Below are 25,176 nucleotides of genomic sequence, written 5' to 3' on the forward strand. Positions count from 1 at the left end.
TCCTTCGTGTGGAAGTCCATCCTTGGTGTTCCACGCGCAGAGAAGTGTCTTTCCCAGTCCACGTTTGAGATCAGCTGTGGTTTATTTCTGGGTTAGGGAGGATTGTCATGAAAAAATTCCCAAGTTGGAGTCTCAGACCTGATACTCCTCACATGGCTGAGGGGCAGCATGGGAACAGCCCTGCTCCCAGCAGGGACCTGCCAGCTCAGAGTCCCCGAGAGGCTCAGGGTGCCTTCTGGGAGCAGTGCCACCCACAGCCAGGGCTGGAGATGCTGGGGGCTGTGGCACTCACCACTCAGGGCCCTTTTAAAACTTGAGACCTTCAGCCGGGTGGTGGTGGCTCACGCCTGTAATCCCAGCACTTTGGGAGGCTGAGGCAGGCAGATCACCTGAGGTCAGGAGTTTGAGACTAGCCTGGCCAACATGGTGAAACCCCATCTCTACTAAAATACAAAAATTAGCCGGCCATGGTGGCACGTGCCTGTAACCCCAGCTACTCCAGAGGCTGAGGCAGGCGAATCGCTTGAACCCAGGAGGCAAGAGATTGCGACACTACACTCCAGCCTGGGTGACAGAGTGAGATTCTGTCTCAAAAAAAACCCAAAAAACAAAAAAGCTTGAGACCTTGATCCCATAAAGTCATCCACACTCAGGTTGTTGTTGGTGGCCTGGGATGGAGTGTGTGTTTGGCTGCTGGGGAAGGACAGGGAGCTGTGGGTGCTCCACGCACCAGCCTCCAGTGACTCCCTGGCCCCTACACATGGGGCTGTGTCCTCCCACATGTGGATCTCACGGTGGCTCAGCCAGGTTGGTCATCTGGTTGTGTGAAGCCCAGCTCCACGTACGGTGACTGCAGTCTGGATGCAGTGAGCAGGAGTGGAACTGAGGACTACTCACGCTGTGCGTGGCCCAAGCTTGGCCTCTCTCCCTTCTTGCTTCCCTTCTTATCCTTGAGGGTAAATTTGAATGAAAAATCCAAGAAAAATCAAATGCCGCCCTGGATTTTACACACTCTTCCTGCTAAGAAAACAGCCTGCTGACTTTGACAGTGAATGTGGGAGAGGAGGAAGGGAATCATGTTCCTGGGTGAGCTAAAGCCCGTCTTTGCAGAGTCATTGCTGAGCAGACTTGTTCAAGTTATCTCACAGTGAATAGTGTTCCCTTTATTGTTAGTGATGATGGTCATTTTATAAATCTCATCTGTGTCATCTTTTCAAGTCAGCTTTAAATGTTTTGTGGCCTTACATTTTCCCTTTTAGCCTCTTTCTTTCTCGGGATTCAGATGTCACCTTAAAGAACAAGGAAGGAGAGACGCCCCTGCAGTGTGCGAGCCTCAACTCTCAGGTGTGGAGCGCTCTGCAGATGAGCAAGGCTCTGCAGGACTCGGCCCCCGACAGGCCCAGCCCCGTGGAGAGGATAGTGAGCAGGTGAGCCGAGCCCCAGGATGGCTTTGTGGCAAATCAGTGGTCAGCAGGGCTTTGGGAGCTTGCGGTGAAAGCTGCTCCTGAAGCCGAAACATCCCCAGGCTGCAGTCCAAATTGTCAGGGCCAGGTGTTTGCCAGCCGCCCCACTGCACGCTGTGCCACCCCCTGGGCAGAGCACTTCAGCCACCAGGTGACACCTGTCCTTTCCATGGCAGGGACATCGCTCGAGGCTACGAGCGCATCCCCATCCCCTGTGTCAACGCCGTGGACAGCGAGCCTTGCCCCAGCAACTACAAGTACGTCTCTCAGAACTGCGTGACGTCCCCCATGAACATCGACAGAAATATCACTCATCTGCAGGTGAGTGACGGCAGATGAAGGGCTGACTCAGGCCAGGACATGGGACAGGCAGAAGCTTCTTGAGCCTGGGGTCCTGGGTTCTCACCACTCAGAGCAGCAGGGCTCATGGGGGCTTCCCAGAAAGACCTCATTCTCTTTGTAGTTGCCTCCCGTGAAAGAGCTGGAAGGCAGATAAAGGTTCTGTCAGGCCCAGCCCTGGGCCCTCTCATTGCTCTTCCAAGGCTTCTTACCGACCCAAAGCAGTGGCAGGCGTCTTTGTGCCTTTTTTGTAACCTCACACTCAGGGGCCCCGGTGCGGCCTGGTGCTGGGGGCACAGGCGAGAGGAGCCCTTGCGAGGCCTGCAGGACGACCTGGATCCCTGCACCTCCCAGCCCCCGGAGAGATGGGTCCAGCACATGCCAGCTTTCCCAGCCTCCGAGTGCACGCAGCCTGGTGCCCTCACCGCTTGCGCCTTCTTGAGCACTTTCCTTGTGGCTCTGCTTGTGGGCAGCTCCCTCCTCTTCCCAGGCCGGGCATTGCCCAGGCCCCCCCACCCCCCCACCCGCAAGGTGTGTCAGGCTCTGTGTTCTTGCCTTTCCCATCGAGCCTCTGGCCACAAATGCAGCCGCCGCCCAGCCCTTCACCCACCCCACGTCACCCGCTGCCGCATCGCTGCCCTGCCTGCCCCCTGTCCCTCTGTCAGGGTCCTCAGCCAGAGCTCCCTCCCACAGGCACTCGACATGTTTCTGCCCGCACAGCCTTCTCCCTAAGAGGCCACACACTCACGTGGTGCCTTTGAGAAGCACTTACCAGAATCAGGGTTAACAGAATTGGAAAACGTAGTTGTGACTGGGAGGGGGAACAGAAGGCCTGTGCCTGCACGTCTGACCCTCCGGCGCCTCTCTCCTCAGTACTGCGTGTGCATCGACGACTGCTCCTCCAGCAACTGCATGTGCGGCCAGCTCAGCATGCGCTGCTGGTACGACAAGGTGAGGGCGGCCTCGTGTGCGTGGGCTCAGGTGGTAAGTGCCGCTGGTCCGGGTCTGCAAAAACAGTGCAGGCGTCTGTGACCCCAGCACTGTCGTGGCAGCGCTGGGAAGGAGTTGGAGGTGAGCTGGGTGTGACAGGCAGGGGAGGCACAGCGGGCACCAGCACCCAAGTCGGGGTCGTGAGCCGAGGACATGGCTGCGGAGTCCCTGGGGCTGGGGTCTGCATCCTTTGTGGCTGCCTGGATGGTGGTGGGGGTGGGCAGCGTCAGCTTGGCTTGGCCCCAGGAGGAGGTGCTGCTTGTGTTGTGTGTATCTGGTAAGCTGTGCCTTGTGCTTGCTGAGTGTGAGGGGTGTGAAGAGGGAGGGTGCCGCTGGGCTGGGTACAGGGAGCATCAGTGTGGGCGCTGGGCTTGAGGAGACAACAGGATTGGAAGTTTCTGGTGGGTGCTGGTCCTCGGAGGAGCCCAGGTTGGAGGCTGCTGAGGAGGAGATGGGAGTGGGGAGTAGCCCTGGCTAGCAGGGGTGCAATTCAGGGAAGGGATGTCTAAGCAGAGGCGGAGAGTTCCTGTTCTCCCGAGTTCAGAGGTCATGATGGGGGCGGAAGCCAGCATGGCCTGGGTAAAGAGACGCGAGCAGGGAGAGGCAGCAGGCGTCCCCTCTGGAAGCAGACTTTGGAGGAGAGTGGAGGAGAGTGGACATGGCGGGCAGAAACATTTACCCATCTGAATTAGAGGCCCCAATGGGAAAAGGATTCGTGCCAGTGAGGGCTATGGAGATGGCAGGCTCACAAAGCCACCAAGCTCATGTCCGAGTGGTGTCTTTTCAGGTGGACAGTCCTGCTGAGGGGGCGCAGGAAGGAATGTTCTGAGGAGCGCCCTAATTGTTCAGAGCAGCCCCTAAAGCCGTCAAGCCAGAGTGTGCCTGGGCAGCCCTGGGCCCCGCGCCTCAGCTCACACAGCCCTGGGGGAGCATCTGCACCCAGTGCTGCTGTACCTGGCCTGGCTTCAGGGGGGTGGAAAGGGGAGCAGAGGGCTGGGTCCCTCCACAGTTGAGGATTTGCAAGGCAAGGAGGCCAGGACTGCAGGAGGGTGCAGGAGGCCCCAACCAGCCGAAGGAAGCAGAGCAACCCAGGAACTGGCAGCCTCGGCGAGGGTGGAGAAGCCCAGGCTGGGGGCTGGGAAGGCCCTGGGTGGACAGAAACTGGCCCCAGGCTGGGCCCAGGGGAGTGCTCCAGGGGGTCTCCACAACCTGTGTGGGCATCTGGGTGGAGGCTTCTCATCCAAACCGTACACATGGAGTTTTTCCCTAGGTGGGTGTTCAAGTTTGGCCAGAAACCATCGTTTTTATGTCAGTTTAAGCCACACTGGGCACTTAGTAGAAATGGGTTGATGTCAGTTCAATTAAAGAGTGAGTGACCTCTGCTGGGCCCTTGCTGCTCATCTGTCCACAGGACGGCCGGCTCCTGCCAGAGTTCAACATGGCGGAGCCTCCCTTGATCTTCGAATGCAACCACGCGTGCTCCTGCTGGAGGAACTGCCGAAATCGCGTCGTACAGAATGGTCTCAGGTGAGAGGCAGCTTCCTGCTGGAGCCCCACATTCTGCTCGTATTAGCACGTATTAGCACGGAGGTCACCCCGACAGACAAGAACTTAACGTGTTTGGATGCACGCACATGTGTGTTTGCAGATAGAGCCGACAAGTTATCTGAGCCCTTTATCCTCTAGAAATGTCACTTGTGCCATAAATCACGAGTCATGCTTCCCCCAGCACAGACTTCCGCATGAGAGAAGGAGCAGGTTGTTGGGTCAGTCCAGCTAAAAGCAGAGGAACGGACTTGGTCTAAGAATTACCTTTGTTACTGAGTTCATGCGAACATTCTTCAACAGATTAGGGCTGTTGTAGTTCTATTTTAATACTCCAGTCATTTTCTAAATATTCCCTGTTCTCTGGGCTTCCCTAACAGTGAGGTGATGTCCCAGCGCTTCTCAGGCTGCGTGGACTCCTTGTTCCTGGGTTGCTCAGGACGCTCGTGGAGTAAGGCTTGCCCAGCGCCCTTCCCCAGCTGGGCTTGGTCCCCTGACCGCCCAGCAGCTGCGTCTCCTTTCCCTGGATTCTGGTCTTGAGCATTTCCTCCACAAATGTGCCTGAGATTGGAGAAGTCAAAGCTCCTCTGAGTCATAAGGGAAAGTTATGCACACTTAAATTTAGCTGAACACTCATTTTTATAGTATTGACTTTTTTGTGACCTCGATAAACTTGGTTCATGCTGGAAGGCAGTCTCTGTCCTTGGTATGGTAGAAAGGCCTGGTGGTGAGGACCCACGCCAGACAGACGCGAGGCAGACACGGGACACATGCCAGATAGGCAGACGCGAGGCACGTGGTTCTGAGGGCTCCTCAGAGGCCCACATGCCAGGCCCGCCCAGCCGCCCTCCTCCAGATCTACCCGGCCACCCTCCCCCAGGCCTGCCCAACCACCTTCCCCCAGCCCTGCCCAACCACCTTCCCCCCAGCCCTGAGAAACCCTCGACCGCCACCTCCCCCTGCCACCCTCCCCCAGCCCTGAGGGGCCTGTGGGCTCCTTGTCGGGAGCAGGCTGGGCTACAGGTGTCACCACAGCCTGGTCCAGCTATAGGCTTCTCTAGTATTAGCACCTCTGCCCCTCACAGTGCCTAGTGGCCCAGGCCCAGCTCTGTCCCCATGTTACAGATGGGGACACCGAGCCACGGCCAGGACCAGTGACTTGCCGAGGTTGTGGGCTGGGGTGTTCCTGACTGATTCCCGGGTTCTTGGCTCCCTGAGAGTGCGAGATGCTGTGTCTGTGAGGTGCCTGCAGCATCGAACGCTTCGGATACAGAACCAGTTTTCTTCCTCATTTCAGTCACGTGGCACCAGCTGGCTTTTGCTGACCATTGTGGCAACAGGCTGAGGCTGTGGCCTGGGTCCACCACTACTCTCTATTTTTCAGGGCAAGGCTGCAGCTCTACCGGACGCGAGACATGGGCTGGGGCGTGCGGTCCCTGCAGGACATCCCACTAGGCACCTTTGTCTGCGAGTGAGTGAGTCCCTGGGTCACCCCAAGCCTGGTGTCATTTCTGGGACGGAGGCCCATCTGTGTCTGTACTTCAGGAAGCCCCTCTGGGAGCAGGCACATCCCTGGCGTACAGCAGCGTGGGGTGGGGGCCACAGAGACCCTGGCCCTGAGAACCAAGCTCGTGCTGTCCTCAGTCCTCTTGCTGCTGCCCATAACCAGCTCAGGAGTGCATTTAATAAGGCGTGGTCCAGTTAGGAAGGCGTGGTCCAGTTAGGAAGGCGTGGTCCAGTTAGGAAGGTGTGGTCCAGCATGGGCAGTCATCTCTGGGGGAGGACCATTCTGGGTTCTCAGGTACCAGACCGCAGACGCAGAGCTTTCGGTATCATCATCACCATCCTCCGGAACCTCAGCTGAAACCCCAGTTCAACCCTGGGCACACGTCTCTAAACGTGTTCCCTGCATGTTCTTCTGGTGTGCCCCGCTCTTTCCCTGTGGTTGCGGAGTCTGGGCTGTGCTTGTCTGTGGGCAGTGCTCGCTGCCTTCCAGGGCCTCACCTGCATCGCACCCTCTGCAGGTATGTTGGGGAGCTGATTTCAGACTCAGAAGCCGATGTTCGAGAGGAAGATTCTTACCTCTTTGATCTCGACAATAAGGTAATGTGTTTTGTGGGGTTGGGGCCACGCGGAACTTGTGAACTGTAAAACCTGAATGTGTTTGTCCCAGTAGGGCCGGGATTCAGATGAGAGCTCTTACTGTTGACAAGAGTGGGCTTGCTGTAGACCTGCTGAGCGCCGCATTTGGAGCTGGCCTTGGTTCTGTGCCCAGCATGGATGGAGGGAGGGACCTCTGACTTGGGAGGTCCCTGAGCCTGTGCAGCCAACTGCCCCCTTCTTGTGAGTGGGCCTGAGACCCACCACTCCAATCCTCCAAAACCCAACTGAGAATCTTGGGTTGGGGCTTGGCAACCCCTGAGACTGCACAGAGGTGAAGGACGGGCGCCGTGTACCGAGACTGCAGAGAGGCCGATTGAGGGGCGCCGTGTACCGAGACTGCAGAGAGGCCGATTGAGGGGCGCCGTGTACCGAGACTGCAGAGAGGCCGATTGAGGGGCGCCGTGTACCGAGACTGCAGAGAGGCCGATTGAGGGGCGCCGTGTACCGAGACTGTAGAGAGGCCGATTGAGGGGCGCCGTGTACCGAGACTGTAGAGAGGCCGATTGAGGGGCGCCGTGTACCGAGACTGTAGAGAGGCCGATTGAGGGGCGCCGTGTACCGAGACTGTAGAGAGGCCGATTGAGGGGCGCCGTGTACCGAGACTGCAGAGAGGCTGAGGGGGGGCGCCGTGTACCGAGACTGTAGAGAGGCCGATTGAGGGGCGCCGTGTACCGAGACTGCAGAGAGGCTGATTGAGGGGCGCCGTGTACCGAGACTGCAGAGAGGCTGAGGGGGGGGCGCCGTGTACCGAGACTGCAGAGAGGCTGAGGGGGGGCGCCGTGTACCGAGACTGCAGAGAGGCTGAGGGGGGGCGCCGTGTACCGAGACTGCAGAGAGGCTGAGGGGGGGCGCCGTGTACCGAGACTGCAGAGAGGCTGAGGGGGGGCGCCGTGTACCGAGACTGCAGAGAGGCTGAGGGGGGGCGCCGTGTACCGAGACTGCAGAGAGGCTGAGGGGGGGCGCCGTGTACCGAGACTGTAGAGAGGCCGATTGAGGGGCGCCGTGTACCGAGACTGCAGAGAGGCCGATTGAGGGGCGCCATGTACCGAGACTGTAGAGAGGCTGAGGGGGGGCGCCGTGTACCGAGACTGCAGAGAGGCCGATTGAGGGGCGCCGTGTACCGAGACTGCAGAGAGGCTGAGGAGGGGCGCCGTGTACCGAGACTGCAGAGAGGCCGATTGAGGGGCGCCGTGTACCGAGACTGCAGAGAGGCCGATTGAGGGGCGCCGTGTACCGAGACTGTAGAGAGGCTGAGGGGGGGCGCCGTGTACCGAGACTGCAGAGAGGCCGATTGAGGGGCGCCGTGTACCGAGACTGCAGAGAGGCCGATTGAGGGGCGCCGTGTACCGAGACTGTAGAGAGGCCGATTGAGGGGCGCCGTGTACCGAGACTGCAGAGAGGCCGATTGAGGGGCGCCATGTACCGAGACTGTAGAGAGGCTGAGGGGGGGCGCCGTGTACCGAGACTGCAGAGAGGCCGATTGAGGGGCGCCGTGTACCGAGACTGTAGAGAGGCTGAGGGGGGGCGCCGTGTACCGAGACTGCAGAGAGGCTGAGGGGGGGCGCCGTGTACCGAGACTGCAGAGAGGCCGATTGAGGGGCGCCGTGTACCGAGACTGCAGAGAGGCCGATTGAGGGGCGCCGTGTACCGAGACTGTAGAGAGGCTGAGGGGGGGCGCCGTGTACCGAGACTGCAGAGAGGCTGAGGGGGGGCGCCGTGTACCGAGACTGTAGAGAGGCCGATTGAGGGGCGCCGTGTACCGAGACTGTAGAGAGGCCGATTGAGGGGCGCCGTGTACCGAGACTGCAGAGAGGCCGATTGAGGGGCGCCATGTACCGAGACTGTAGAGAGGCTGAGGGGGGGCGCCGTGTACCGAGACTGCAGAGAGGCCGATTGAGGGGCGCCATGTACCGAGACTGTAGAGAGGCTGAGGGGGGGCGCCGTGTACCGAGACTGCAGAGAGGCTGAGGGGGGGCGCCGTGTACCGAGACTGTAGAGAGGCCGATTGAGGGGCGCCGTGTACCGAGACTGCAGAGAGGCCGATTGAGGGGCGCCATGTACCGAGACTGCAGAGAGGCCGATTGAGGGGCGCCGTGTACCGAGACTGTAGAGAGGCTGAGGGGGGGCGCCGTGTACCGAGACTGCAGAGAGGCTGAGGGGGGGCGCCGTGTACCGAGACTGCAGAGAGGCCGATTGAGGGGCGCCGTGTACCGAGACTGCAGAGAGGCTGAGGGGGGGCGCCGTGTACCGAGACTGCAGAGAGGCTGAGGGGGGGCGCCGTGTACCGAGACTGTAGAGAGGCCGATTGAGGGGCGCCGTGTACCGAGACTGCAGAGAGGCTGAGGGGGGGCGCCGTGTACCGAGACTGTAGAGAGGCCGATTGAGGGGCGCCGTGTACCGAGACTGTAGAGAGGCTGATCGAGGGGCGCTGTGTACCGAGACTGCAGAGAGGCTGAGGGGGGGCTCTGTGTTCACAGTGACTGAGTGAAGCAGCAATGAGCCTCCTGTCGTGTGCATAGAAATGCCAACAGACACGTCCCTTGTGTCCCCAGCCCACCCAATCCCCACTGCCCAGGCGCTAGAATATTGTGTGGGAGAGAGCAGGGGCCACTCCAGGAGCCTGGTTTTGGGAGCTTTCTGAGGCTAGGGAAGTGGTGATTGACCCATCCCAGCCCTCATGTTCCCTTTACTGTAGCCTCGTTCCCATCATTGCTCTGGAATTCATCCATTGTCTATTTTAAAATCTCTTGAAACTTGCAGTAACTCCAAGCCAGTGGGGAAATAAAGGTTTTTCTGATCTCAAGCAGCAGCCACCAGACCACGGAATAAATCTTATACCTAGAGAATAGGGCACCGGGCAGCCGTCTTCATAGCAGTGGCCTCTATGGACTGCCAACCCCAACCCCAGGCTCCGTCCCTGCAGCCACCTTCTAAGAAGTAACTGTTGGTGAAATGACTTGTGTTTCATAGAAGAGAAGCTGGGCTCTGGAAGGTCACAGTGTACAGGCATCTCCCTGTGCAGTGGGGCTGAGCCCTCAAGGGACGGCAGCCTCCATGTGTGCATGCCGTGTGCAGAGTTGTGAGGCTCCTCTGCTGCGAGCTGCCCATTCCAGCCTTGCTGTGGAACGACTCGCCTTCTGTGGGCTGGTGACACATATCCTCACAAAGGCTGTGTTGTCACTCGTGTGCACCACAGATGTCGCCTTCTCTCTGTGACTTTTTCATTTCCTAATGATGTCTAGGAGTGAACAGAAGTTCTTTTTTTTATTCTAGTTTATCAGTCTTTTTCTAAATACTGGGTTTTCGTAATGTCTTAGTGATATTTTTTGAAAACTTGAATATTTCCCAGAAACGGTCCTGTTTGCTTTGACGTGGCTTCCGTGTGTAGGTTGACAGCCGTTCTGTGTGTGGCATAAGATCAGACTCAAGGTTTATTTTTTTCCCATCTTGTTACCTGGCTGACTCAGCACTGCTTGTGGAGAAGACTGTCTTTTCCCCAGTCAGCAGTGTGGCTCTTGGTCATAGCTCAGTATCCTCGTCCTATCAATCAGTCTGCTGACTGTTCTTGGCCTGGGCTGTGTTACCTTAATTATTTTAATTACTGTAGTTTACATCTTTTCACCTTAGAGGATTGTTTTGTTTTGTTTTGTTTTGTTTTGTTTTTTGAGACAGAGTCTCTCTCTGTCACCCAGGCTGGAGTGCAGTGGCGCAATCTCAGGTCACTGCAAGCTCCGCCTCCCAGGTTCAGGCCATTGTCCTGTCTCAGCCTCCCGAGTAGCTGGGACTACAGGTGCCCACCACCACGCCCGGCTAACTTTTTGTATTTTTAGTAGAGACAGGGTTTCACCATGTTAGCGGGATGGTCTTGATCTCCTGACATCGTAATCTGCCTGCCTTGGCCTCCCAAATTGCTGGGATTGCCCAGCACAGCACTTGCTGTGTTGCCCAGGCTGGAGTGCAGTGGCACAATCATAGCTCACTGCAGCCTTGAGCTCCTGGGCTCAAGTGATCTTCCTGCCTTGACCTCCCAAGTAGGTAGGACTACAAGTGTGCACTACAATGCCCGGCTAATTTTTTTATTTTATTTTTATAGAGATGGAATCTCACTGTGTTGCCCAGGCTGGTCTCAAATTCCTAGCCTCAGGCAATACTCCCACCTTGGCTTCCCAAAGCACTGGGATTGCAGGAGTGAGCCACTGTGCCCAGCTTCACCATAGAGTTTGTGTCTTGTTCTTTTTGGTCTTCATGTAAGTTCTGAAGTCAGCTTAACAAGTTCTACAGAAGCTCCTGTAGGGATTTGATTGGGATTGTATTAGACCTATCAGTTAGGTTAGGGAAAAATGAGGCATTTACTACCTTGTTTACTAGTTCATGAACATGGTATATCTCTTCATTTGTTAGATCTTTCTTAATTACCCCCAGTAATATTTTATGGTTTTCTGTGGTGTGGTCTTGTATATGTTTTGTTGGATTTTTTTAAATCAGATAGGTTTTTGAGATTGTTTTCTCTTGGATCAACTTTATTGCAATTAATTTAAATACAGTAAAACAAACTACTTTCAAGTATATGGTTTTAGTTTTTACAAATGTACATCCCAGTGTAATCAATGCCACAGTCAAGATATGGAGCATTTCTGTCACCCCCAAATCCCCTGTGAGCCCTTAGTCCCTCCTTCTCCCCTGCCCATCCTGGTGGGTGAGTTCCACCTGCATTCACATTTTCTATAAACGGAATCCTGTGTCCGGCTTTGCATGTTTTGTGATTTGCCCACGTGGCTACACGTGTCAGTGGTTTGTTCCTTTCTGTTGTTGAACAGTGACCCACCTGGCCTCCCTGCTGGTTTATGCCTGCTTGCCTGTGGGTGGGCCTCCGTCCTTTCCAGTTCTGCCATCACGAGGAAACCTGCTGTGACTCCCATAGACTTGTTTTTAATGGACATGAATTTTTATTTTTCTTGAGTAAATGGGGGTGGAGTTACTGGCTCATATGATGGGGTACCTTTAACTTTAAAAGAAACCGCTAGTATTCCAAAGTGGTTATAGCACTTCCGTTCCCACCTCAGTGAGTGAGAGCTCCAAACACTGTGACTTAGATTTGCTTTCCTGATGCTTGATGAAGAGCCTCTTTTCATATGTGTGTTGCTATCCTTATACTTCTTTTGTGAAGTAATTTTTTAAATTTGCCAGTTTGGGCCGGGCGCAGTGGCTCACGCCTGTAATCCCAGCACTTTGGAAGGCCGAGGCGGGCGGATCATGAGGTCAGTAGTTCGAGACCAGCCTGACCAACGTGGTGAAACCCTGTCTCTACTAAAAATACAAAAATTAGCCGGGCATGGTGGCGCATGCCTGTAATCCCAGTTACTCGGGAGGCTGAGGCAGGAGACTTGCTTGAACTTGGGAGGTGGAGGTTGCAGTGAGCCGAGATCATGCCATTGCACTGTAGGCCTGGGCAACAAGAGCAAAACTCCGTCTCAAAAAAAAAAAAAAAAGCCTGTTTTTTTGTTGTTGTTGTTGTTTGTTTGTTTATTGAGATGGAGTTTCGCTCTTGTCGCCCAGGCTGGAATGCAGTGGCACAATCTCGGCTCACTGCAACGTCTGCCTCCTGGGTTCAAGCGAGTCTCCTGCTTCAGCCTCCTGAGTAGCTGGGACTATAGGCGCCGGCCACCATGCCTGGCTAATTTTTTTTTTTTTTTTGAGACGGAGTCTCGCTCTGTCACCCAGGCTGGAGTGCAGTGATGCAGTCTCGGCTCACTGCAAGCTCCATCTCCTGGGTTCACGCCATTCTCCAGCCTCAGCCTCCCGAGTAGCTGGGACTACAGGCGCCCGCCACCACGCCCAGCTAATTTTTTGTATTTTTAGTAGAGGCAGGGTTTCACCGTGTTAGCCAGGATGGTCTCGATCTCCTGACCTTGTGATCCGCCCACCTCAGCCTCCCAAAGTGCTGGGATTACAGGCGTGAGCCACCGCGCCAGGCCAATGCCTGGGTAATTTTTTTTTTTTTTTTTTTGAAACGGAGTCTGGCTCTGTCACCCAGGCTGGAGTGGTGTGACACAATCTCGGCTCACTGCAATCTCCGCCTCCCGGATTCACGCCATTCTCCTGCCTCAGCCTCCCGAGTAGCTGGGACTACAGGCGCCCGCCACCACGCCCAGCTAATTTTTTGTATTTTTAGTAGAGACGGGGTTTCACCGTGTTAGACAGGATGGTCTCGATCTCCTGACCTTGTGATCCACCCGCCTCGGCCTCCCAAAGTGCTGGGATTACAGGCGTGAGCCACCGCGCCCGGCCCAACTCCTGGCTAATTTTTATATTTTTAGTAGAGACGAGGTTTCGCCATGTTGGCCAGGCTGGTCTCGAACTCCTGACTGCAGGTGACCCACCTGCCTCAGCCTCCCAGAGTGCTGGGATTACAGGCGTGAGCCACTGTGCCTGGCCAATTTGCCTGTTTTTTAATTGGCTGCTTGTCTTCTTGAGTTGTAGGAGCTCTTTCCATCTTCTGACTCTGATGTACATATAAATATGTGTGTGATGTGAATATTTTCTTAGTCTGTGCCTTGCCTCCTCACTTTCTTAACAGTGTCTTTCAGGAAGCAGAATTTTAAAATTCTATTACTTTCCATGTCCTAAGAATTCCATGTCTATCCCAGGATTGTGAAGATTTTCTCCTTTTTTTAGAAGTCTTATGTAAAAATGCAAGTTAAGGCCGGACACACTGGCACGCTCTTGTAATCCCAGCACTTCGGGAGGCCGAGACGGAGTTTGAAGCTGCAGTGAGCCATGATCGAGCCACTGCACTCCAGCCTGGCCTGTCTCTCAAAAATGTGGGTTTTTGAAGTAAGGATTGAGGTTCACTGTGTCCATGTAGACAGTTAATCCAGCACCACTAGTTCTGCTTACACCAGCTGATGGAGATCTGCGTCTGGACCATGTTTTGTTCCTTTGATCTATTTGCTGATCCTCAGACAATGCCACATTCTCTTGACTGATAGTAAAGCTTGGAGCCAGGTAGTGTTAGGTCCTCATACTCCTCATACTCGGTTTTTTTTTCAAAACTGTTTCGCTCCTCCATGTCCTTTGCATTTCCATAGACAGTTGAGAGCCCGGGCGTCAGTACAGGCCAAGGCTGCTGGAATTTTTGCTGAGACTGCACTAAATCTGCTGGCCATTATCGCATTGAGCTTTCTGACCCTGTGTCTGTAGGTGGCCCAGCTCTCTTTGAGTTTGATATTGAGTTTCTCTCAGCAGAGCCTTGTAGCTTTTAGTATGTAGATCTTACACTGTGTTTTGTTAAATGTATTCCTAAGCACGTCATACTTTTCATATATTATAAACAGTATTGTTTTTAAATTTAATTTTCCAGTTTGTTGGAAATAATGTGGAAATACTTGATTTTTTTGTGCATTGACCTTGTTAAATATATTTATGAATTCTAGTAACTTTTTGGACTATTAGGCTTGTCTGCACATGTGGTCAAGTCATGTGTGAGTAAAAACAGTTTTTCTTCTCGCGTTCTGATCCGTGCAGCTTTGTTTTCTGGAAGGTCGGGCATAATGCTTGTTCTCTTCCCGGCACTGGGGGAAGCGGTGTCCTTACCCTGTCTAATGTTAGCTTCAGGCCTTGTGTAAATGCTCCCTGGGTTGTCAGAATTCACTTCCTTGGCTGCAGGATGAGGCCTCTGCTTCCTTGCTGGCTGGCAACCGGGGGTGCTCTGAGCTCCTAGAGGCAGCTCTCTTCTTGAAGGCCAGCAGGACAATATTGGGGCTTTGCCACGCTGCCTTCCTCACATTCTGTGGGCCAGAAGCAAGTCACGCTCAAGGGGACGGGTTGATACAAGGGAGACTCTTGGGGCTGCCTTAGAATTCTACAAGTGTGTGGGCCGACTCCCTCTCCTCACGGGCACCTGCCTTCCCCACTCCGAGCCACGGCCACGCTGACTTGCTTCCTGCAGTCCTGCCTTTTCCAGAATATCATGTAAGTGGAATCACATGCCATGTGGCGTTTGCCATTTCCTGGCTGGGTCATGTGTGAATGACCTTCAACTGTATGAGAAACTGCCCAGAGGTGCCACCCTGGGCACCTCTGTTTGTGTCCTGTGGATTTGGCTGGGCCGTCAGTCTTGGGTGGGAGGGCAAGTGTAGCACCAGCTGACCCATCACAGTCAGAAGCAGGAGCCCTTAGCATCTCAGAAACCCTGATGCTCTTGTATTTGAAGGAGGCATATTTTTCCTCTTGTTGCTTGATGTATAGAAATAGAGTAGGTTTTTAAAATTAACTCTTTAACCTGTGGCCTAAAGTCACCTATTAAGTGTAATGATATGTGTGGGTCCGTTGTTTTGTGTGTGTGTGCCCGTGTCATCACCACGCAGGCTGCCCCGGTCCCCTTGGTTTCACTTCTCATTCTTGTCGTCTACACCGGCAGGGCTGCCCAGTGTCAGGGAGGAGGCATGGCCTTTCAGGACCGTTTCCCGTGATGCTGTTGTGCAGGCGTTGGGATGCTTTTATCAGAATAACAAAGTTCTCTTTTCTGTCCCAAAGAGTTTCATGAATTGTTGTTGAATTTTGTTGAACATTTAAAAAAATCTATTGAAATAAGCCTATGATTTTTCTCCTTGTTCTGTTAATGTGAATATCTGATTTATATGCTGTTGTTACTGGAAATAATTTATGTGTATTTTAACCATGTGGCGTCAGGGCTGTGTTGTGTGGTCAGTCTGGGTCCATGGGGGGTGGGTGGGTGGGGCGGTGTGTTCCTGTTTCTGTGCCGTCTCCTTGCTGCCATATCTCCTGCCCTGGTCTCTCCTTCCAGCATCTGGCATCTCTGTAGGTCTGTTTCTAGCATCTGTTTTGCTGCTTGTCTTCTTCTTTCCCTGTCTCCTCATGTTTCTGGTTAGTTTTGTTTGAGTGCCAGACACTGTATTTTCAAACCTGCTTGAAGAAAATGCATTGGGTCACCCCAGGTCCACTTCCAGGAACCAAGAGGCCTCAGAGCTAAGCTGCAGGCCGTGGCCTCTGTCACTCCAGCTGACTTTAGCCCCCAGGTGGCCCTGGTTCCTGGGGGCCTGTCTCAGTCCGTTGAGGCTGCTGTAACAGAACACCATAGACTGCACAACAGACTGGTTTCTCACAGTGCTGGAGGCCAGAAGTCCAAGGTCAAGGCACCTACTGGTTTGGTTCTCAGGAGGACCCCGCCGCCTGGCTCATGGAGGGACCCTGCCTTCTCACTGCGTGATAACCAGTGAGACCAAGACAGGCGGGTGGAGCCACAGCCCAGAGGAGAGGGGAGAGCTTTGCTGGGGCTTCGAAACCACCTCCTAATGGCAGCATTGTGCACACAGGCCTGTCTCCCTGCTGATGCGGCTGTGGCCTTCACTGGCCAGGTTCCTCCTGCTCACCTAGGGCTGCACCTCCCAAACTGTCTGTGTGGAAGGGCCATTTCCATATTCCCAGTTCACTGTGGGCCAATCCTTTTGTAAAATAAGGACTGCAACTTACCAGGCTGCTTTTAAGTTGTCACATTCAACAGGCACAATACTGCTCCATCAGATCGCTGCTGGAGGCTCTCAGTTCCTTGACTCGCTTGTCATGTTGGCCAGGGGGGTCCCCGCCTCCTCCCCCACACGTCTGTGCTGTGCCTTCACACCTGTTCCATGGCATGGACTTTCTGTGCTTCCTTCTCCTGTCTGGAGCCACACCCGCCCTCACCTCCTCAGGACATCCTGTCAGCACTCTCCACACTCCCTGATGCCCCAGAGCTGCCACACTCGCCTGATTCCTTGCCTTCCAGTCTGTCTGCAACCAGATGCAGCCAGGCCTCGCCTCCCATGAGTGTCCCTAAGTCCAGGGCAGGCTCTGGTCCCCACCCACCCGAGGCAGCAGCATCATCTAGCCCTGCTCCTCCCTGCACCCTCTCACTTCTCAGCCATGGACACACAGGCCCAGGTACGGTTCTTGTTCATTTTGGGGATGTGGAGAGCCACGAGCACACCAAAGCCTCCTAGGTGTCTGCTGCAGCTCTGACCCACGCCCGGACCCCAGACCCCAGACCCCTGTCCACCTGAGCGCCAAAATCTCTGGGTGCCAGGAAGCTTTCTGATTCTGCCTTCAAAGTATTTCCTGGACCATTGCAGTGGGCACCCACCCCTGGGTCTGCCCCAGCCCTGGTGTTGCCATCTGTTCTCAGCCTGGGGCTACAGGGACCCCAAGCCCTCTGCTTTTGGCTCAAACCTTGCACAGCCCATTCCCCACTGACTGCCCCCCTCCACTGCTGTCACAATTGCTCGCACTCCCTCATGCTGTTCTGGAGCTGTTGAACATGCCCTCTGGGATCCTGCCCACCCGCCCTCCCAGTCCTTACCTTCTTTAGGCCTTTGTTCAAATCTCCCATCAACTTGGCGCCCCAGGGAGGCCTCTCCTTGGTGTGCTTGCCCGAAACCTAGTGGAAGGTTTCTTCATCAGAGAAACCTTGGAAGGGCAGCACAGGAGGATACATTTAAAGCCCTCAGCGGTGTCCGTTCCTTTGAGGGTTCTGGGATCTGAAGCCCCTGAACCGTAGGAGCAGCTAGGGGAGGCCGTGCCCCTGTGTGAAGGGGCTCCTTGTGCCAGCCGACAGGGTGCGACGGGGTGGTCGGCCCGGCTGCCATCGTGGGAGGGACGTGGGCGAACGGCACGCAGTGGGAGGCCATGGGCAAGGTTGATGGCCCATGGGGGCGGCCCCTTTGTCTCTTGGGGCTACAGCCTATGCTGTGACCATCCACAGGCCCCAGGGGGGTGCTGGTGGGCATCAGGGAAGTCCCAGTGACAAGGGGCATCAGCAGGGGTCAGAGGGGTGTGCCCAGGAGGAGCCCCTCTGCATTCTTCAGGGTGCATGGAACCCACACCCTGTCCCCAAAGATGGCCTGGACATGCCCTGGGGTGGGGGGGGGGCAGCACATGCCAGGCTGCCACATGTGTGTGTGGCCTCAGGGAGTCTGGGCTGGGTTGTCAGGCATGACCATTGCCAAGGCCACACCCTGACTCTAGGCCCCTTTGGTCTGGGCAGTGAGGCCAAGCAGAGCACAGGGTCTCGAGACCCCATGACCTCTAGGGTCACGCGGAGGCTCCTGGGGTCAGACTGAGAAAGGGGCTTGTCCTGAGAAGCCACAAAGTGTGCTCCTGCGGGGGTGCGGGGTGGGGGAGGTACCACGTCTCCCGGGCAGCCACAGATCCCACACTCACGGCCCAAGTGACGCTTGGTGCAGAGCTGGAAGGTTCTCAGGGTGGGAGGAGGGTTATTTTTAACGCACTGCACTAGAGCATCTCTAAGGCCGGTGGTTCTGGACAGAAAAACCACAAAAATGAGAAGACCAGGAATAGCAAGTCCCCAGCCCTGGGGCCTCATGTCTGCAATGAGCCCTTGGTGGCTCTGAGCAGTGCCAGTTCAGCACCTTGGAGAGCTGCCGCCTCTGTGCCTCCCCTCCTGCTTGCTGCGTGGGGGCCTGTGGAGCCTGCTAGGAATCCTGGGAAGAGCCCAGATGGGCCTGGCCCTCCCAGATGGCCTCTTTTGCCTCTGGCGAAGTGAAGTGAGCACCTGTAGTGAGGTCCACTCCAAGCACCAGGCCTGGGTGTCTGTACAGAGCCCGGGTGGGGCATCCAGGCACCATGGGGAGGCCCCTGCCCTGGTCTCACAGACGTTGCCACTGGAGCTCCTGCCGTGCGCCCACTGCCACCACCTGTCTGCCACCTGCACCTCCTCACCTGCGGCAGCACTTTCTCCACACAGGTTCTTCTCTGATGCCTCTTCCCTAATTTTAAAGGCATTCAAGTCTCTTATTTAGTTAAAAAATAGAAGAAAAATGTTTTACTTCTCTGCCACTTCCTTCAGAGATTCCTTTTTCTTGCCTTTGCAATTCCTTTTTGACCACACATTGTGAAAATTTTCAGACATACCGGAAAGCAGAGAGAATCAGGAGAGTGGAGGCTCCTATTCCCCCACCTGGACTTGATGGTTGTTAGTATCTTGCTTTATTTGTTTCATCCTTTTTTGCTGATACAGTGTAAAGTTAGTTACAAATGTGACATTTTACCCCCAGTGACGTCAGAGTGTGCCTGTGAATAGTGCTGCCTGAGGAGATTGAGATTGCCGTCACGTGAGGTTCATCTACAGACTCCTAGTTTCCCCGATGTCTTTCCCTGGTTCGCCCCTCTGGAATCAGGCGGGGCTGTCCCTTGTATGATACTTGGCACATCCCAGAAGTTTCTTCTTACCAGCAGCCCACACAGTGGCCTATGGGGGAGACCGGCCGACGGCCTGAGAAATCCCACGGTCCACATTTCTGTGTGCCCCCCGTGGTGTCACCTCACTTGTTCTCTTATCCTGTGTTTGCGGCCAGCTGGGAGGAAGGGCTGAGGTTTGGCGACACTCACACCGGGGCTGCTGTGTCCCATAGGGAGCTTTATGGCCACTTCGACTGGCCACCCCGAGCATCCATGCCTTCCCTGTTTATTAACAGACATTCTTCTGTTTAAATAAATAAACCTTAAACCTGGGCTTTGTGGTTACTCCTCAGAGAAAGGCAAGATCAATGCTTTATTCTTACCATTTAGTTATCAAGTTTCAGAGTGAGGAAGTAGTAGCAAAGAAATTTTGGTCTTTTTTTTCTTTCCTGTGTTTTGAGTGTTAACGTGGGCTCATGGATTTTTACTTTTTTTTTTTTTTTACATTTTTACATGTGTTTGATCAATTATAGCCATTCTTATTTAATGGTCAAACTGCCCCATCTTTGGCCATGGGGAGCCCATGCAGGCGAGCCCGTCTCCTTTGGTGACACTTCTGTTCGGTACCATGTGACACCCAGGCCTCCCTTATGTTCCTTGCCCCACACTTGGAATCAGCCATTTCTCCAGGATGTCCTTGTGCTTTTGGAAGAGAAAGATTTTTAGACACTGAAATGAGACTCTGGGGTGCTCACTGCTGTCAGGGTGCCATGGGCTCTCGACTCACTTTTCAGAGGACAGAGCTATGAAGTAAATAGATTTTTAAAAATGTGTTCATGTTAATATTTCCAATTCAAATTTAACAATGTAGAGTTTTTATCCAACTTCTTTGATTTTATATTTGTATCTCTTACAATAAAAATTTTGGTTTCTAAAATCTTTAGTTTCAAAATAGTACTCCAGATATTACCAATAACAGTAAGCACCAGTCCAACTCCCAGATGGCATCTGCGCTTCTTTGCAGCGTCTCACTCCTTAGAACATGTTCCATGGAAGCTGGGCCCAGTCTTGTGCTTCGCGGCACCAGAAATGTTGCTTGTGTGATTGTGTCACTGGCTTGATAGGCAGTTACGTTAATTTTAGTTCATTTTAAATGTTACGATTTAATTTTTTGTTTTTTGATTGTGTAAAATTTTTGCATCCTTGGGAAGTTCACACCCAGAAAAGCCTTGCTTCTCTCCACGTTCTCTGTATTCTGTTTCCTGCTGTCTTAGTCCATTCGAGCTGTGATAGCAAAACACTGTAAACCGTGAGGCTTACAAATAACAGGAATGTATTTCTCACTGCTCTGGGGGCTGGAAGTCCCAAGATGAAGGCGTTAGTAGATCTGGTGTCTGGGGAGGGTTTCCTGATTCGTAGCCAGTGCCTTCTCACTGTGTCCTCACGTGGTGGAGGGGGTGCAGCAGTTCTCTGGGGTCCCTTTTATGAGGGCACAATTCCCTCCACTCCCATGACCTAATCGCTTTCCCAAAGCCTCACCCTAACCTTGGGGTCTCAGCCTCTGAGTCTGGTCGGGGGGCACACACATTCCAACTGTAGCACCTGCAGTAACCATCAGCAGAAATCGAGAAAAAATACTCAAGTAGATTTCTTATTCCTTCTCTTTTCTTACACAAAAAGTGGTAGAGTGTAGATAGTGCACGAGCCCTTACCTTTCTCCCGACAGGATTTGGGGAGAGTCATCATATTGTCCATACATGGAAATCTTTCTCCTTCTTTTTGGGGCATTCAGGTTGATTTCAGCCCTTGCTATTTATCTCAAATAATGTTGCGTACAAGTCAATTTGTTTGACTTTACCTGTCATTAGGCAGATCTCTGAGATTCTGTTCATCCACCCAGTGATGGCTTCAGCAGCCAGTGAATTTCGATGTAGAATTTCCGTTGGATTCTTTTTCTGTTTCTCCGCTGAGATTTCTCATTTCTCTGACATTTTCATGCCTTGAAATCTTGCTTTGTTGTTCTTCATTGAGGACAGCCTTAGGAGCTGCCTTGAAAATACGTGTCTGTTGGCCCAGTGTCTGGTTAATCTCAAGGCTGGACTCAGTTGAGTGTTCTTTCAGACGTGTTCGTTTCCTCAGTGTTTCAAGCGTCAGGTCACTTGAGTTGTTCCTGTTAACATGTGAGGAGGACTCTGGTTTCTCTTCCGCGTGGGCTGTGTTTCCCTAGTGCGATTGGCTGGGCCCCTTCTGCAGGCCCCGCCTCTCTTGTGGTCCCTGTGCTTTCGCCTCAGTCCTAGGATTGGCAAGGCTCCCTCCACAGGCCCCACCTCCTACATGGCCTCTGTGCCTTCATTCCAGTCCTAGGATTGGCTGGGCTCCCTCCTCAGGCCCCGCTTCTCACGTGGCCTCTGCACCTCGCTCCCGTCCTAGGATTGGCTGGGCTCCTTCCACAGGCCCCGCCTCCCACGTGCCCTCTGCACCTCGCTCCCGTCCTAGGATTGGCTGGGCTCCCTCAGGCCCCGCCTCCCACGCGGCCTCTGCACCTCGTTCCAGTCCTAGGATTAGCTGGGCTCCCTCCGCAGGCCCTCCCCCCACCCACCCATGTGGCCCCTGTGCCTTCTCTCCAGTCCTAGGATTGGCTGGGCTCTCTCCGCAGGCCCCGCCTCCCACGTTGCCTATCTGCCTTACTCCAGCCGTCATCCTCTGGACTTTATCTGGTTCTGGTCGGGCAGAGATTTGTGTCACAGACTTTGACACCCCACCCATCTTAGAAGCTCGGAGCAGCGCTGTGTGCTCTGCCAGACGAGCTGCCCCTGGTGAAAGCCTGGGCAGAGCTGGGCCTGGCCCCTCCAGTCGGAAGCCCCTCACTCTCCATTTTGCTGCTTATCAAGACCTTCGTGTGTGCGCCGTTGCTAGTTCCGGAATTGCATTCTGCACGAGGAGGGGTCGCCTATAGATTCTTAGTCCATCAGACCCCGAAGCAGAGGCCAAAGTCCACGCCAGGTGAGCCACTCTGAACTCTTGTTTCTTTGGGGTAAACCAGGAGGCAGCTTCCCGCACCTTTGGCTTTGGGGGCTGTGGCTGGTCCTGTCCTGCGGCCGTGCTCGCCTGGTTTACTGTCTTGTCACTGCCCGCGCCGTGAAGGTTGACGGAGAGCTGCCCTCGTCCACGCCTTTACCCGCTTGTTGGTTTGGGTTTTAACCTCTTGACCTCTGAGCGTCCCTGGCTCTCTGGTTAATGTTCATGCTGGGGCAGGTTGTGGACCAGGTGTCTCTGCCGGCAGGCCCCGCCCTCTCGGAACTCGGTCCTGGAAAGCCCCAGGTGCCTCCTTCCCCGTCTGCCTGGCTGTCGTCTGTGGTGTTCCCTCTTCCCGTCGCTGGGTAACAAACCACGCCACCCACCCGCAGCTCGCCATGGCGCCCACCCACTCGGCCCAGTGTGCGCAGCAGGGGTTGGGCGTGCCGGGCCTCGGGCTGCGCAGGCAGGGTGCTGCTGAGCCCAGGTCCCTGTGGTTGCGTGGGCAGCGTCTAGGTTCCTTGCTAGCTGCCGGCCGGGACCACCTACCTTCCTCCCACGCAGCTCCTCCATCCAGGCCCCAGCAGCTCCAAGCCCTGGGTCTCCAGAGAGAATTGCTTTTAAAGGGGTTGCGTGGTTAGGTCAGGCCCACCCACCTCGTCCCCCTCTCTACGGTCAATTCAGAATCCATCATCACAGGCCAGTGCCAGGGGCCAGGGCCCAGGGCCATGTGGCCACCCGGAATCCTGGGCTCCTCTCCAAGGCACCAGGGTGAGGAGGACGCCTCAGTCTCTTCGGCCTCGTGTTCCACAGTCACATCAGCACCCGGAAGGGCTGCAGCAGAAGTCGTTTTCTGTGGGCAGCCTCCGCCTGACGGTCCTCCCTGGTGCCATTCGCCACTGAGTCTTCCCAGACCCTCCGGGGACTGCTCCGCCTCCTCGTCACCAAGACAGTGTGTCCCGGATGCCAGCTTCCATCCCTCCCGACCCCCTCAGCCCCTGCCACTGTCTCTTGCAGCCCCGGCCTCCTTTCTCCTATTGGTGCCAGACAGCCCCATGGGTCATCGGGTGGGATGGCGCTGTCCACATTCCACCACGCTGGAAGCCCCATGGGGACGCCGTCAAGGGAACGGCCTGCACCACCCCCACCCCACCGCAGACGGAGGCCCAGCGAGGAGGGCAGGGTGCGGGGTGGGTGGCCACACAGCGAGGAGAAGGCTGGCGGAGGTTCCGCACCGCCGCCACAGGTCACTGGAGAAGACCCCTCCTGCATGGCGGGCCTGCGCCCAACTGCAGGCTCCGGGACTGCCATGCATGGCCGTACCCGGCGAGGCTGGCGTGTCGGGGCCTTGCTAACTGCAGCCCGTGCCGGCTTCTCTCGCCCTGCAGGACGGGGAGGTTTACTGCATCGACGCGCGGTTCTACGGGAACGTCAGCCGGTTCATCAACCACCACTGCGAGCCCAACCTGGTGCCCGTGCGCGTGTTCATGGCCCACCAGGACCTGCGGTTCCCCCGGATCGCCTTCTTCAGCACCCGCCTGATCGAGGCCGGCGAGCAGCTCGGGTACGCACCGCCCCGGCCCCTGGCCATCTCCGCTGCCGGCGGGACGGTTTTAGGAACGGGGCTCGCATTGCTTTCCTGGGCTTGTCTCGGGTTTATGCTAGTGGTTTTCCTGTAGTTCTAAAAACCACGACCTGGGATGCGGCACGGCAGATCGGGGTGAGGAAGCTTTGGCCTTGCCTTAATTTATCTGGCTTGTGGGAGGTGCCGGTGGGATTCGACTTGGAGCCTTGGTTCTGTTCCCTCCCCAGGTTTGACTATGGAGAGCGCTTCTGGGACATCAAAGGCAAGCTCTTCAGCTGCCGCTGCGGCTCCCCCAAGTGCCGGCACTCGAGCGCGGCCCTGGCCCAGCGTCAGGCCAGCGCGGCCCAGGAGGCCCAGGAGGACGGCTTGCCCGACACCAGCTCCGCGGCTGCCGCCGACCCGCTATGAGACGCCGCCGGCCAGCGGGGCGCTCGGGAGCCAGGGACCGCCGCGTCGCCGTTTAGAGGACGAGGAGGAGAGATTCCGCACGTATCCGAAAGGTCCTTCGGGGCTGCGCCGCCGGCTTCCTGGAGGGGTCGGAGGTGAGGCTGCAGCCCCTGCGGGCGGGTGTGGATGCCTCCCAGCCGCCTTCCCAGACCTGCGGCCTCACCGCGGGCCCAGTGCCCAGGCTGGAGCGCACACTTTGGTCCGCGCCCCAAAGACGCTGGGAGTCCGCACTGGCATCACCTTCTGAGTTTCTGATGCTGATTTGTCGTTGCGAAGTTTCTCGTTTCTTCCTCTGACCTCCGAGGTCCCCGCTGCACCACGGGGTTGCTCTGTTCTCCTGTCCGGCCCAGACTCTTCTGTGTGGCGCCGCCGAAGCCACCGTTAGCGCGAGCTGCTCCGTTCGCCCTGCCCGCGGCCTGCGTGGCTGGCGCCGAGTCCCAGGGACCGCACGGAGGGCACGGTCTCCTGTCAGGCTCGGAGAGGTCAGGAGACCGACCCCACCACTAACTTTGGAGAAAATGTGGGTTTGCTTTTTAAAGGAATCCTATATCTAGTCCTATATATCAAACCTCTAACTGACGTTTCTTTTCGAGGAAGTGGCTTGGTGGGTGCAGCCCCCGCCGGTTCCGTTGACGCTGGCACCTTCTGTTGATTTTTTAAGCCACATGCTATGATGAATAAACTGATTTATTTTCTACCATTACTGAACATTAGGACAAACAAAAAATAAAAAACAAAACACAGACAACGGTGCTGATTCTGGTGTGGTTTCTACTCACCACGTGAAATAAACTATCAACTGTATAAAGAGAACAAAGTGATTTTAGAATAAAATGCAGGAAAAACTTTTTTAAAAATGTTAGTCTTGTAGTGTGAATAAATTTGCCATCACCTTTTGTGTGGTGGCCTGGCAGGTCATATACTTTTTTTTTGGCATATACCTTTTTAAAGACTGTAATTAGTGCAGTAACAGTGGGGTTTTTTTTGTGCAACTCTTCTAAAACATTCATAATGCAGTCATGTTTATTTTTTTCTGTTAAAATGTTTTTGACAGTTTTAAGAGCAGTCTTTTGGCTCTGACCATTTCTTGTTCTGTTTCCAATGAAATCAATAAAAAAAAGAGAAGTACTTTAAATGGGGTTTTTATTATGACACCATATTTCAGGGTCTCTGCAGAACTTGCAGGTCCCCCTGGACCCGGCCCAGCTCTCTGTCCCCTGTCCAAGGAAGTACAGCTTCCTTTTCACCCCAGATTTGTCCCCGAAGAGGGGACGTTCCAGGCAGAGGTTAGGGGAGCCTGTGCATTTGTGCACGTGTCGAGTGAGTCTGTGTGTGTCCACGAATGCATTGTGCGTGTGGTGCGAATGCGGGCACACTGGTGTGTTTTGTGTGTGTGTGTGTGTTTGCATGTCTGTGTCTAGCGCCAGGTGCCCAACT

General features: G+C 55.0%; 1 protein-coding gene across 17 annotated transcripts in view; it reads left to right on the plus strand.

The window, feature by feature from the left end:
* The window catches only part of EHMT1 (euchromatic histone lysine methyltransferase 1), a 223,349-nt gene extending 198,475 nt beyond the window's left edge, over positions 1 to 24,874 (plus strand). For all 17 annotated transcript variants that reach the window (XM_055350313.2, XM_055350322.2, XM_055350316.2 and 14 more), the window contains 8 exons: positions 1,260 to 1,427; positions 1,640 to 1,784; positions 2,676 to 2,753; positions 4,204 to 4,319; positions 5,722 to 5,808; positions 6,362 to 6,440; positions 23,096 to 23,271; positions 23,520 to 24,874. In XM_055350313.2, the coding sequence (XP_055206288.1) occupies positions 1,260 to 1,427; positions 1,640 to 1,784; positions 2,676 to 2,753; positions 4,204 to 4,319; positions 5,722 to 5,808; positions 6,362 to 6,440; positions 23,096 to 23,271; positions 23,520 to 23,700 (1,030 nt within the window). In that variant the 3' untranslated portion in view covers positions 23,701 to 24,874. The remainder of the gene's footprint in view (positions 1 to 1,259; positions 1,428 to 1,639; positions 1,785 to 2,675; positions 2,754 to 4,203; positions 4,320 to 5,721; positions 5,809 to 6,361; positions 6,441 to 23,095; positions 23,272 to 23,519) is intronic.
* The last annotated feature ends 302 nt before the right edge of the window (positions 24,875 to 25,176 follow it).

This window comes from Gorilla gorilla, chromosome 13 (genome assembly GCF_029281585.2).
Source record: "Gorilla gorilla gorilla isolate KB3781 chromosome 13, NHGRI_mGorGor1-v2.1_pri, whole genome shotgun sequence".
NCBI classification, from domain to species: Eukaryota; Metazoa; Chordata; class Mammalia; order Primates; family Hominidae; genus Gorilla; species Gorilla gorilla.